General features: G+C 40.1%; 1 protein-coding gene across 1 annotated transcript in view; it reads left to right on the forward strand.

Moving 5' to 3' along the window:
* Nucleotides 1–2,638: 2,638 nt before the first annotated feature.
* Nucleotides 2,639–12,392, forward strand: part of Lmpt (four and a half LIM domains protein limpet) — a 147,425-nt gene continuing 137,671 nt past the window's right edge. The window contains exon 1 of the mRNA XM_022061673.2: nucleotides 2,639–2,753. Within this exon, the coding sequence (XP_021917365.1) occupies nucleotides 2,709–2,753 (45 nt within the window). The 5' untranslated portion in view covers nucleotides 2,639–2,708. The remainder of the gene's footprint in view (nucleotides 2,754–12,392) is intronic.

The raw sequence follows: 12,392 nt of genomic DNA on the forward strand, positions 1-12,392 counted from the left end.
TGTTAATAGAGGTGTAGAAATTTTTCATTTGTTCCTGAACATCTCACTAACTTCATTCTTGTTCTAAACGTAGTTGTTTTCGGTTAGGTTTGTAGGGAGGTCAACTTTGCAGTTTGCAAGTTTTCATTCGTACTTTCACTAGCCTAAGTATCTCCAGTTTGTGTTGACCACTTTGATGACTGTCCAAAACATTTCAGAAATTGTATGTTTTTATGGGCGAATATGACATCGATCTGCTATTATTTTTAACAGTGAATCTGAAATGGTGCGACACAATATCCCATTGTAGTTGTGGCGCTGATTTTTCTTGATGTAGAACTGTCATTGTGATGTGTATAATGACCCCATTACACACTGTAATTGAGTTGATGGAATTCATAAAAAGTACAAAATGCTTATAAAAATTACGAATGTAATTAGAAAGTTTACATTTCATATATCATAGTTTGTGGCCTGTTTTCCATAAAACTGGTATTGAAGAAACAATTGGAAATGACGTACAATTTTGGGGCTTTTGGAGATGGGCCATGTCAGATGTTGGAAATTATCCAGTATTTCAACAAACATTGTGATTGTCATCTTCAGGGTGACTGTTTAATGGTTGTTTTGGAAGCCTCATGTAGGGCAGCGATCGATTGGTTGAGCAGAATGGGCTGAAAGTGTGTGACTGAGGAAAAGATGTGAAAAAAAATTTAAAGATCCCTTCCTGTTCTTGAAATATTTTTCATCAGCCATTAGCACATCTCCTGTTTGATACCAGCCTGCTCTTTGACTCCACCAATCAGCACCATCAAATCTAACTTGTCTCATACTGCCTGCTATATATATAAGCCTTCCAAAGTGACCATCAAAGATGTCAACATCATCATTTGCTGAAAGAGATCATTTTCAATATTTGACGAGGGTCGTCTCCAAAGCCGAAGTTGTGCATTGAAGTCCAGCCATGAAAACATAAGGACAAGCATTGGAAATATTCCCTTGTGGTCCTTATTTTTCCACATTGCAATAATTAATTTATGAACTTATTTCAATTTATTTTGGAATACAGTCACGTGCAAGATTCAATATTGTCCTTTGCGAAATGTCAAAATATATTTCATTTCCAACGTTGGATGTAGAATTTTGTATCACAGACACTGAGATTTTTATTTTGTGTGTTTTTGTGACTTTGACGCTGGACCAGGAAGGGTCGACAGTAATTGTGAATATTTGTGAAAAATAAAGTTTGATATTGCCCTGGTGGTGGTAATGGTAGTTGTATTTGTGTTTCTGGACCGAATCTGTTCAGTGCAGGCATTTATGTATTTAAAATGATAGAGTGAAATTACATGTAATACGTTTTTCATTATACTAAATGCTTCAGCATGTTTCCCATTATATCAAAACAAAATCTTCTGATACAAAATAGGGTTTGTATATTAAACAATTAAAAATAAACTGGTAATTTCATTCCTTTGTTCACCCCTACCCCATTAAAGTAAGGACAAGTTGGGAGGGGCTTGTAGGGCGTAAGGGGTTGATGAGAAATGCGTACAAAATTTTGTATAGGAAACCTGTCGGGGCAAAAGATTACTCTGAAGAACCAGGTCATACATCTGACTATAATATTAAACTGGATTTTGGGGAAGGTGTTGTAGGGTGTGGATTGGATTAAGCTGGCACAGGTTTGGGGCTGGTAGTGGGCTGTTGTCAAGACGGTAATGAACCTTCGGTTTCCATAAAATACGGGGGTTTGTTGACCTGCTGAGCGACTGTTGGCTTCTTGAGAAGGACTGCTCAGTAGAATTAGTTCAGTATCGTTACTGGCGGATAGGTTTCTGTTGGGGAAATGTTTGGAGACTGTCCTTAAAATTTTCCTCATGTTTATATCTCAAAATAAACCATGGTCACTTCTTTCAGTTTCCTTACTGAATCGCCGTTCTTATTAACCTCCCATGTCTCATTCAACACAACAAACGGCGGGAAGAAACGTTATTTCGTGTATCTATGGGCATCTTCAGAAAGCTGAGTTTGGAAAACAAAGATTTTTTTGTTCTCGTATCAGATTACCGGAACATTACCTGCTAAAAACTTTACTTAAAGAATATAATAACTGCTTATAGATCTTAATTAGTTCTGTTTAATCTCACGAGCGATTTTTGTATGATGAGGCGTTCTTAGATATCTGATACAGATTAAAGTGAATGTAGTGACAGCGATAATGAATTCGTCCAAATTGACCGCAATACGAAAATATAATCGAAAACACGAGTTATTTTAGAAACTGAATTAAGATTGCCAGACATGACGTTTTCATTACGTTCCATATGTACGCTTAGTATAAAGAAGAATAATGAGCATCTTTGTTCACATGAACCCAATTAGGAGCTTCCACTTGACTTTTCAAAGTGAAATTTATCAGACTTTTTATCCAAGGGTTCAGCACGCCTTCGCATTCAAGAGGTACGGGGATCAAATCTCGGCCCGGGTTTTCTGGGATTTTTCCTAGAAGTAGACCACAACCACTTCCTTCCATGTCGTTTCAATTTCGTTATTTATCTAGTGGAATTAGTGTCTTTCATGTTGGTAGCATTGACCACCTGTTGCTGTCGTTATGGCGGCGGGCAGAGAAGCGTGTTGCTTCCAGCAATTCGGACGTGAGTTGCGTGTGTGAGGTGTATTTCGGTTGTAAAAGCCGTAGTGTAAGGAGTAGAAGAGGAAAAACAATAATGAATGGAATTCGCAAGACACCACGTCAGGTTTTCCAGGACACGGTATGTAAGAAAACTTACCAGTTTATATTTTAAAGACGAAAAGGAAGCTAAAGATTTTGTTGTCACATGTAGGACGACGTGCCGGTTCGTGTCAACGCAGGCAAAGATTGGACTAGTTTTGTAAGCATCAGCTTGTCGAAGTTTGCGTTTTATGCAGCGTTGTCATGTCTACTGCAGGTGTCAGAACTTTTTTGAAAGCCCACGATAATAATTACGTGATGTTAGTAAACATTATCTCGACAAGTTTACCTGAATTTGAAGACGGGCGTATTACATATGTGGCAGTGTTTAAAGTGAACTTCACCGAATGAGCTTATGTGAGTAGCATGAAAAAGGGTGACGCATCTTTATTCTGTTGGGATTGACGTAATGTAAGTGCATTTTGATTGCTTCTAACAGCTACGTCATCGGCTTGCATGCGAACTCGCATTAAAATAAGTTTCACGCTTCATGGTAGGCAGTTGTTTCGATTGCCGTGAACACATGGTTGCAAAGGCACCGATATTATCGACAACTTCAGTTTCGATTGTTGAATCCATTTTATGTAGTGATTATGAAAAACTCGTGTGGCATATTGTATTTTGTTAGTTTTCATACAGTGATTATGACAAACCTAACCTGTTTGTGTGATTGTTTGTTTCCCGCATTTAATTTCTTCAGATTTGATTCTTACGGAATAAACCTTGTGTTCCGAGATAGTTTTTTTTCCGTAATATATGGGAACTATACGTACCGGTTTAAAATTCCCTGTAAATTGTTTTTTGTAATATTATGATGTAATCATGTTTATCCCCTTCAGATGTTACAATTAAGTCTGAGTGAATTCTTTCGCGTTAATATTTAAGAGCTCGCAAATAATTCTGGCACTGACGGGCAATTTATAATCTTACATTGATGGAGCAGCCAGTTTTGGCCGGACAGTGCCATTATTTTTCAGCCTACAATTAATTTACGTTCCTTAAATATGCACGAATTGCAAAGCTGTTTCGGATAGAAATTAATAAAACTTAACTAATTATATTTTATTTGTGTATTTTTGGTTCAGTTTGAACCACTCTTTGAGACATCTGCTACGGGTTAAAAGTTTGGTTGAAATTACTGATTGAGAAGAGGGTATTATGTATGTGTTCGGCACACTTTAAAAACTTTATCAAATTACATTCCTTGGCTTCCACCCTAGGGTCCTTCAAGCTATAATTTCTGCCCCTGAAATTTTGACAGAAACTCGTTCTGTGACCCCTGTTATAGGCCTGTATACTAGGAAGTTCGACTGTGTATATTTTTTTTAAATTTCGTAGTAATTTAAGTTCACAGCGAACACAGTGTAAGACTCGCTCTTTATTCCAGATATCGTGAAACAGTCACAAATAATCTCTGACAGTACAGTAAACAAAAAATTGCCTAATTCACTGGCGCGTGTTTTACAGTAAAGGACGTGTCCTTTCTTGGTTCACGTGATTAAGAACGTAATTTACTTCCCTTACGAGGTGTGCTATGTCGAAGAAACACGTTCGTTATACTTTTGTGTGTTTAATGTTAGGCTCTCAAGAGAACGTTGACACGTACGAACAGCTGAAGTGTTAATGACGTCTCCCAAACATTCTCAAATCTAATTTATATACCAGTGTTTGTAATTTGTAATGCTTGAATCACGTTCCTTTTTTTTACTAAAGAATGCCTGTCCTGTAACCTCGTGTATTCGCGGTTATTGATATTTGCCAGTACGGACAAAATGAAACATATATTATCCGGGGTAGGTGGTCGGAGTTCGATTACCGGTTAGGGGCAGACTCAACCATTTTCAGACCGATCGTGAGGCCAGCCCAGTCTCACAGACCTTTATAAAGTGTACCAGGGGGCTCTTTTATCGGTGATAAAGTGGCCGGAGCTTGATGCTGAGTACGCATCTCCATCTAGTGCTGATATTACGAACTTACGGCCTCCATTTTTGAAATGAAGTGAAGATGGAGGCAGGAAGTTCCTTCTAAACGTTGACAGCCACCTACAAGACCACATGACGTCACAACCCTGAAGACCACAATTGAAAATCAACTAATTTACAAACTTGGTATTGATTCAGCCAAAGGTTGCAAGTTTCTGTGGAACATCAAGGCTTAGAAGGTGTTAAATCAATTTGGTCACAGAAAGCACTCAATTTCGGTCGGCTTGAAGGTCTCGATGTATGCCCAGCACAATTTGCATTATTTGCCATTTCATTTAGCGATGTTTTAGCCAGCCAGCATATTTATTTCTACCAAAATAGCAAGCACATCACGCTGAAGAGATTTATCTCCTTTTGTACAGTGACTTTGACACACGTGTTAGTTTTTTTTTTTTTTTTTTTTGGGTATAGAAGTGGAATATTAGCAGTAGTAGCGTTATTTTATTTTTGCGAAGAAGTTGTCGACATGAACTCAAATTTCGCGTCGTCGCCATGATTTATTTATTTTTTATTTTTTTTATTTAGTGTTCTGTCTGACGACAGGTCCATATGAACAGGATCCTTCCATCCTTTTCTCTTCTCGGACTGGGACCTGTTCATATACGTTCTTGGCAGATGATCCAGAAGTGGTTTGCCATTGCCTTCTTCTGTGTGTGAATGGAGTAATTGTTGGGATGCCACGGAGGAAAACTCCGTGTTGCCTAGACCACGGCCTTGCCCAACACAAGTTATAAATTCGGGCACCGCCGGGAATGGAACCCGAGACCCCAGGATTACAAGGCCAGCGTTCTAACCGCTAGACCACCTCATCATCTTATTATTATTTAGTGTTCTGTCTGACGACAGGTCCATATGAACAGGATCCTTCCATCCTTTTCTCGGACTGGGACCTGTTCATATACGTTCTTGGCAGATGATCCAGAAGTGGTTTGCCATTGCCTTCTTCTGTGTGTGAATGGAGTAATTGTTGGGATGCCACGGAGGAAAACTCCGTGTTGCCTAGACCACGGCCTTGCCCAACACAAGTTATAAATTCGGGCACAGCCGGGAATCTAACCCGAGACCCCAGGATTACAAGGCCAGCGTTCTAACCGCTAGACCACTCTTGAACTAAATCACATATAAAGTTTGTAGAAATGTTTACCGTCTGTCTCCACAGTAAATTTAACACGCTTAGCTTCAGTGAATCATCACTTATCACAATTAAAACGAAAATTCCAGGGGACATTTCTCGCGGATGCCATTTTGTAACGAAAAACTCTTTAACAAATTATGCAAAGTTTTCGCAGACAAAAATTCCTTCATCTTTTAGGAACGACTAACCGGTTCAGGTGCTGGACTTCGTAGAAATAACCTGTTTGGTTCCACTGTGCATGCCAAAATATGTAAAACGTAGGCTCTGACCGAAAGAGAAATGGGTGAGATTTAGGGCAAAGAAGTAAAGAAGAATGAGGTGGGCTGGAAATACAGCACGCATGGAAAAACCATAGAAAACTTTGATTGGCAGACATAGGCGTTCTGAACGTTCCAATCGAGTGCTTAGTATTTGGGTGCTCTTGGGTTCGAACACAACTCCATGGAGCAGATTCATTCTCGAGAAGCTGACGGTATGCTTACCTAGTCAAATAAATTACCCGACGTTTATGGACCCCGAAGGTTCCTTACCGTGTTCACAAAAGCCTGTCATCGGCCAAATGAATCCAGTCAACATTCTTAAACCCGACTTTCCTTACATCCACTTTAATATTGTCCTGATACCTACTCCTACATCTTTCGAGCGGTCTCTTCCCTTCAGATTTTCCAACCAGATCATGCTACATGCGCCACCAATCTCATCCTCCGTGATGTTATCATCCCGCTCAGCCACGAGTGTTTATGAAAGGCGAGGAACTTCTTGGCCAGCTAAGCGACTAGTAGTTTCTCAGGAAGGCTCTCTGCGTCATGGACACAGTTAATTAGTTAGTGAAGGGGCAGATCGTTGTCCCCCCCCCCCCCCGGCAAGGCAGGCTCTTTCATGACGTCACAGCAAGTCTGTCTGTCTGTCTGTCCTATCCGGCCGATCGGCACTGCAACAAATCTCAAAGCCCAGTGGTAACTATATGTACCACCTGCTTTAACATTCAATAAATCCGCATTTTGTGTGTGTAATGTTGGTTTGGTTTATCGTGCTCAGGATATGGATCGGTGCTGCCAACTTACGTTGTGAAATTACTCTAAGTTAGGTTAGGTTATTGAAGAGTTGTTTCCGCTTAATTCTGGCTAAGAATTGGAATGACGAGTGAGGACAAGAGACGGTCTGCGGTGTCGCCACACTATTATATTGTCAGTTTTCTACTGTCCGGGTTTTTCCTCAGATATTAATTTCGAGTCTGTCGACCAGAACTTCCTGGTAATGGAAACTGGCGATTTTGTGCCTTCGAGTGTTCAGCACGGGCAAGTTTCAAGATTCACCAAGTCATCGTACATAAACATCGACTTTGACACCAAACACGCAGCTTTTATGTTACGTAGTACGCTGTTAAAAGAATTTACGTGTGTGTTTTTGTTTTCCGGCAAAATTTTGTTGTCGAAAACGTACCCTGCTGTTATTTTGCGACTCCATACACGTTCATATCTCCTCCTTCGAGGAATATCGTACTAAGATGGCGGTCTTCTGGGTAGTAGCGCCTTGTAGTCCGCCCTGATGATGGCTACAGCAAGGACCTCCGAAACGTCAGTAAACTTCTACCAGACTACAGCGAGTTCTGACATTGGCCGAAGCCGTGGTTATGTACAGTTCACACAGTTATTGTGGTTATAAATTCTTCGTAAAACCTCAAGGAAATAAACTTCTTGGGAGATGATGATTACAACATACTAAGATGTATCTTAAAGATAGAAGGGTTCATCTGGCTCATGATAAGTACCAATTGTGGGCTCTAAAGGAAAGGTAGTGAATTCCAGGTTGTTAGCTTACAGAAATGAAGGGTGAACTGAGTAATGTATAGCCGATATTCCGACAGAGATTCGAACCGGAAATCTATCGAATTCGAGACCTGGAGTGTTAACGGATTTGAGGGACGTCGTGTCGATGTACCTGGAACATTGCCAGTTTATCAGAAGCGGAGGTGAAGTTACTTCTCACTCAAGCAACATTTCGACTGCATCCAGTGTTCTGAGAACTGGATCTGAAAGGAGCACACGATGGGATGAGATGGTAAGAATTTTTCTTGGAGGCCATCGTGGCTTATTTGGAGATCCTCTGCTGGCATAATCGATAACCAAGTCGATATTCGAACCACGTACTTATTTATTCATTACAGCCGCTGGGATTCGTACGACGAAGCTACAGAAATCGATATGAATTGAAATGAAATTCTGTGATTTGGGGAGGAGGGCTCCCGAGAGATGGGGTTTGGATGATGCCACCGATCTGTACCAAAAATCTTATCACTGCAAGCTCTCGATTTTAAATATAATATGACACAAATATTAAAATGTTAACAGTGACAGAAAATTCAGAATGAAGTCGAATCTGGTCCAAATATTATTTAAGAATTCAGTCCGTACCGCGAAGAAAACACCACACTTCACCATTACAAAGATCAAGAATTCGGCGGCCGTCCATTGCTTTTGTGATTAAAAACGGCACATGACGAAAGTAGTGACCAAATGGTAAGCCCTCCTGCGTCTTATTTGGGAGGTCCCAAGCTCGAATCTCGGCCAGATGAGAGGCTATCTCTACATCACCTTTCGTGATTTTCCTCAGTTTCTTAAGTAAATACCTTGGCAGCACAAGACGGTTTCTTCCATTACCTTTCCAGTTCATTATTCAGCAACCATTTGAAGGCTAATTAATGAGAGAGAAGGGTAGGGGTGGGTGACAGATACGTTTTCGGTAGTGAAGGTTCCCAGGCCTTGCTCACTCGTCCCGGTGGAAGTAGGTTAAAGAGAAGTTAAGGCTTTCGGAAATGGAGAAGGAAGGAAGACGAAAAGATGATTAAAGAGAGAAGTTGAGGAGGGGCTTTCGAGTTTCGACGTTAATCTGCATTCTGTACCTCCCACACGTGTCCATGGCAACTTTCAGTTGGACAAAATGCTGACTGTTAAAGCAGAGGACACGTAGGCATTTTCTTGTCACCAGCTTTCAAAGGGCTTATCATTATCTTGGTTTAGTCAATTGGCACAACCAGACTGTATATTAGGTCATGGAAAACCGCTTGTTATAATGTCAGAATCCTTTGAATTGTATGTTGCTAAGACAGGGGTGACCATTGTTTTTTTTTAAGGTTGCAAAGTCACTAGTTCGTATTCTTTTAAATAATTTAAAGCTGGGATTAAAATGCCGACTTCTTAATTTTTTTGCAGACAGTCATGAATATTGTCCCTAGGGCCATTTAAAAGTGGAAAATATCAAAACAGATTTGCTGGCACAATCTTCTCGAGACTCAGTCTTAAATTACGTTTTGATGTCTACTTACTCGTCTTCTCAGTGATTTTATCACCAAAATTCTGTACTCATTTCTAACCCATTGTGTCATTAATGGATTTAATCCTTCAACTCTTCCGCGATCCAATTTGAACTTTAAAACGGACGAACTCGCATCCTTGCCTAGAAGTGACGTGAATTGCGTCCCGGGTTGGACACCCCTTGCGACTAAGATGACATCACGACTTCTTATCGACTGTGTCTTCCACAGTCGCAGGTAGGGACGTTATTCACATTCGGTACGTGCGTTAGCGGACGAGTTATTTGCACGTTCAGAAATACAGTGGGTGTTCATAGTATGACGTGCCAGCGCATTGTGGGAATTTTTTCCGATAAAATAACACACAGACAGTAACGAATTCCAGCCAGATCTCAAAACCAAATTTCCCTCTGAAGGCACAGCTTGTTTCGATAAACGTAAATACTCAGTCCGTACCTCAAAGAAAACACCACACTTCACCGTTACAAACATCATCTTGTTAACGCTGTTTAAGGAAATAACTGCAGTTTATTTTGATATTCATACTAAACAAATTCACTCTGTGGGAAAGAATTAGAATTACTGATTTTTAAATAAAGTATTTTTTTTGTGTGAAGGTACTACCGCACTTCGAAGGATTAATGAACATAGATCCTAATAAAACATGAAGTTTGCGTGTTGAATTTTAACCAGCGATCGTGAGATCGAGTCTTGCATGACACAGTATTTTTATTTATTCCCATTATAAATATACTGCAGACTGTGTTATTATTATTATTATTATTATTATTATTATTATTCCCTTGGGTAATTAAACAGAGCGTGACGTTAAATTTGTCATTTTTACACTGTCTTCGCGTTGCGACCATATTTACATTTGTTTACTCACAAGCAACATTTCACACCTTCATTAGCATTCCTGTATGAATGCAAATTTTAGAATCGCGTTTCCACTGTTTTCTATCGACTTTATATAGTTTGTTCTTCGATAGATGCACAGTTATGAACTTCCGGGTGACTGTAAATTCCCCATGTTTACAACTTTGGTAATCTTAGAAGTTATCGTCGCCTGTTGGCCCACAAATTCTCCGGACGTATCCTGGCGTGTAATTTTTCGTACCTCCTGTCTTATGGGCGGTAGAACTGTCGATTAGTTTGGAAGTTCTTCGTTTGTGATGGGGCATAGTCGCTTCATTATGGAACTGAGTCATTTAATTTATCTGACTGCTGTTTTTATTAACGTAGCTTATCTGGAATTATCCTAACATTGGGTTAAGGTCATCTTTAGAAGCAATGATGTGATTTGTTACTCTCTTATACGCATGTTTGCTGAGGTCTTGGTATAACAACGCAATGCAGACGAAAGTTAATCCGATCCATAACAACCACCTTAAATACTGAATTAAAATATTAATGTTTAACTGTGAAGTTTAATTTATGAATACTGAGGTTCACGAATTTGAGGAATGGATTCTGGTGAGAATCTTTGGAAATAACAATTAAACAGCAGATTTAATAAAATTCCATATCGTAACGAAGAACTTAATCATTTTTACTATATCACCAGATATCGATAAAGTGATCTAATGAACAGATATGGGATGGGCGTGACTTGTAACACGTATTGGGTGGGGGGGTTTGATAAATGCGTACAAAATTTAGTCTCAAAACCTGAACGGAAGACACCGCTTGGAACGGCTAGGAGTAGGTTTCAGGAAGATATCAGGGCGTGTATTGGATTAATCTGGCTCATTTAAATCTTTAAAGCCCAGTGGTAACTATATTTACCACCTGCTTCAACAGTCAGTGACTTAAATTTGAATTTATTTGCGTTATGTTATTACCATAATAAACAGCGATTATTTCCTTAAACAGCGTTAACCAGTTGATCGTAGTAATGGTGAAGAGTTGTGTTTACTTCGCGGTACGGACTGGATTCTTAAATATTATTTAGACGGGTTAATAGACTCTCATTATGCGTTTCGTATGATTCTCAGAATAAACAGCGATTATTTCCTTAAACAGCGTTAACCAGTTGGTTTTCGTAATGGTGAAGTGTGGTGTTTTCTTCGCGGTACGGTCTGAATTCTTAAATATTATTTAGACGGGTTAATATACTCTCATTATGGGTTTCGTATGATTCTCAGAATAAACAGCGATAATTTCCTTAAACAGCGTTAAGCAGTTGATCGTTGTCATGGAGATGTCGTGTTGTGTTTTATTCGAGGGTTAAAAAATCGAGGTAAGGATTGATTCTGAGCCAAGAGGTAGTTCTGAATTTCTGTTGCTTTTAGCAGATGTGCGGACAAATGACAGAATAAGCAAGGGATCTGACGGAGATGTTCCAGCGAATTTGCGGTAAGCGGACAAAGCGGAGTTCTGTGGATGTAAAATAAACATTTTACTACCACGCGATCGAGAGGTATCGATCCTGCGGTTCGGTTCATCATGTTGTGAACGAGAGGGCAAAGAGTGGACGGACGCGCGCTGGAATTTGGTCCTCGTGTTCGGAAGATTCCGGTTCGTATCTCCGCACGGAGATCTTTTTCCGTGACTCAGATTTTTCGTGTGTGCCTAAAAAAAACCTTTCCGTCCTGGAATTGGGCTGGTGGAACCGAACGCATGTCCGAGGTTAAAAATGCGCTGAGCTGTAACTCCACTTCTCCATACGCCATTATCGTTCAGTTAAGCACCCGGGACAACTTTATTCCTTAGAACCTGAGATAAAACTCGTAGAACATTCTGGTCTACTGGACTCCGTTAGTAAATGAACCTGTTTTGTATGTGCCATTTCGCAGAAATTGCTTTGTATTACGTCTCAGACTTGCAAATTCCTAATGAAAAATCATACATTTCGGAACGCTAAGTGTGCCAGTTTGTAGCCCTGAAGAGGGAGGCAGTTTGTTCCTCCGAAACATCGGCTTCTTCACCTCCGTGAGGATCCCGTATCTCAAGTGAGGTATCAACGTTTGTACACCCTTGAATGTCCGTGAAGAATCGTAGATACTGCAAAAAACGTGCAATATTTTGTTACGTTGCTGGTGAGAATGTTGGCACCCCTGGCATGATGCACATCCTCTGCGGTTATTCAAGGAAACTGAAATTGGAAATCGTGATGCTCTTTTCGTTCGTCCACCATCTGGAACCTGCTGCACTCTTACGTTTAACGACGCATTAGGTTGAATGTTGTCTTCTGATTGGCCAGTTCTGTACTGCGGATAAGAACTGAAACAAAAAAAGAGTTCAAGT

Source organism: Zootermopsis nevadensis, unplaced genomic scaffold (assembly GCF_977971745.1).
Source record: "Zootermopsis nevadensis isolate Lab colony 2312 unplaced genomic scaffold, Znev_1.0 Znev_ptg000061l, whole genome shotgun sequence".
Lineage (NCBI taxonomy): Eukaryota > Metazoa > Arthropoda > Insecta > Blattodea > Termopsidae > Zootermopsis > Zootermopsis nevadensis.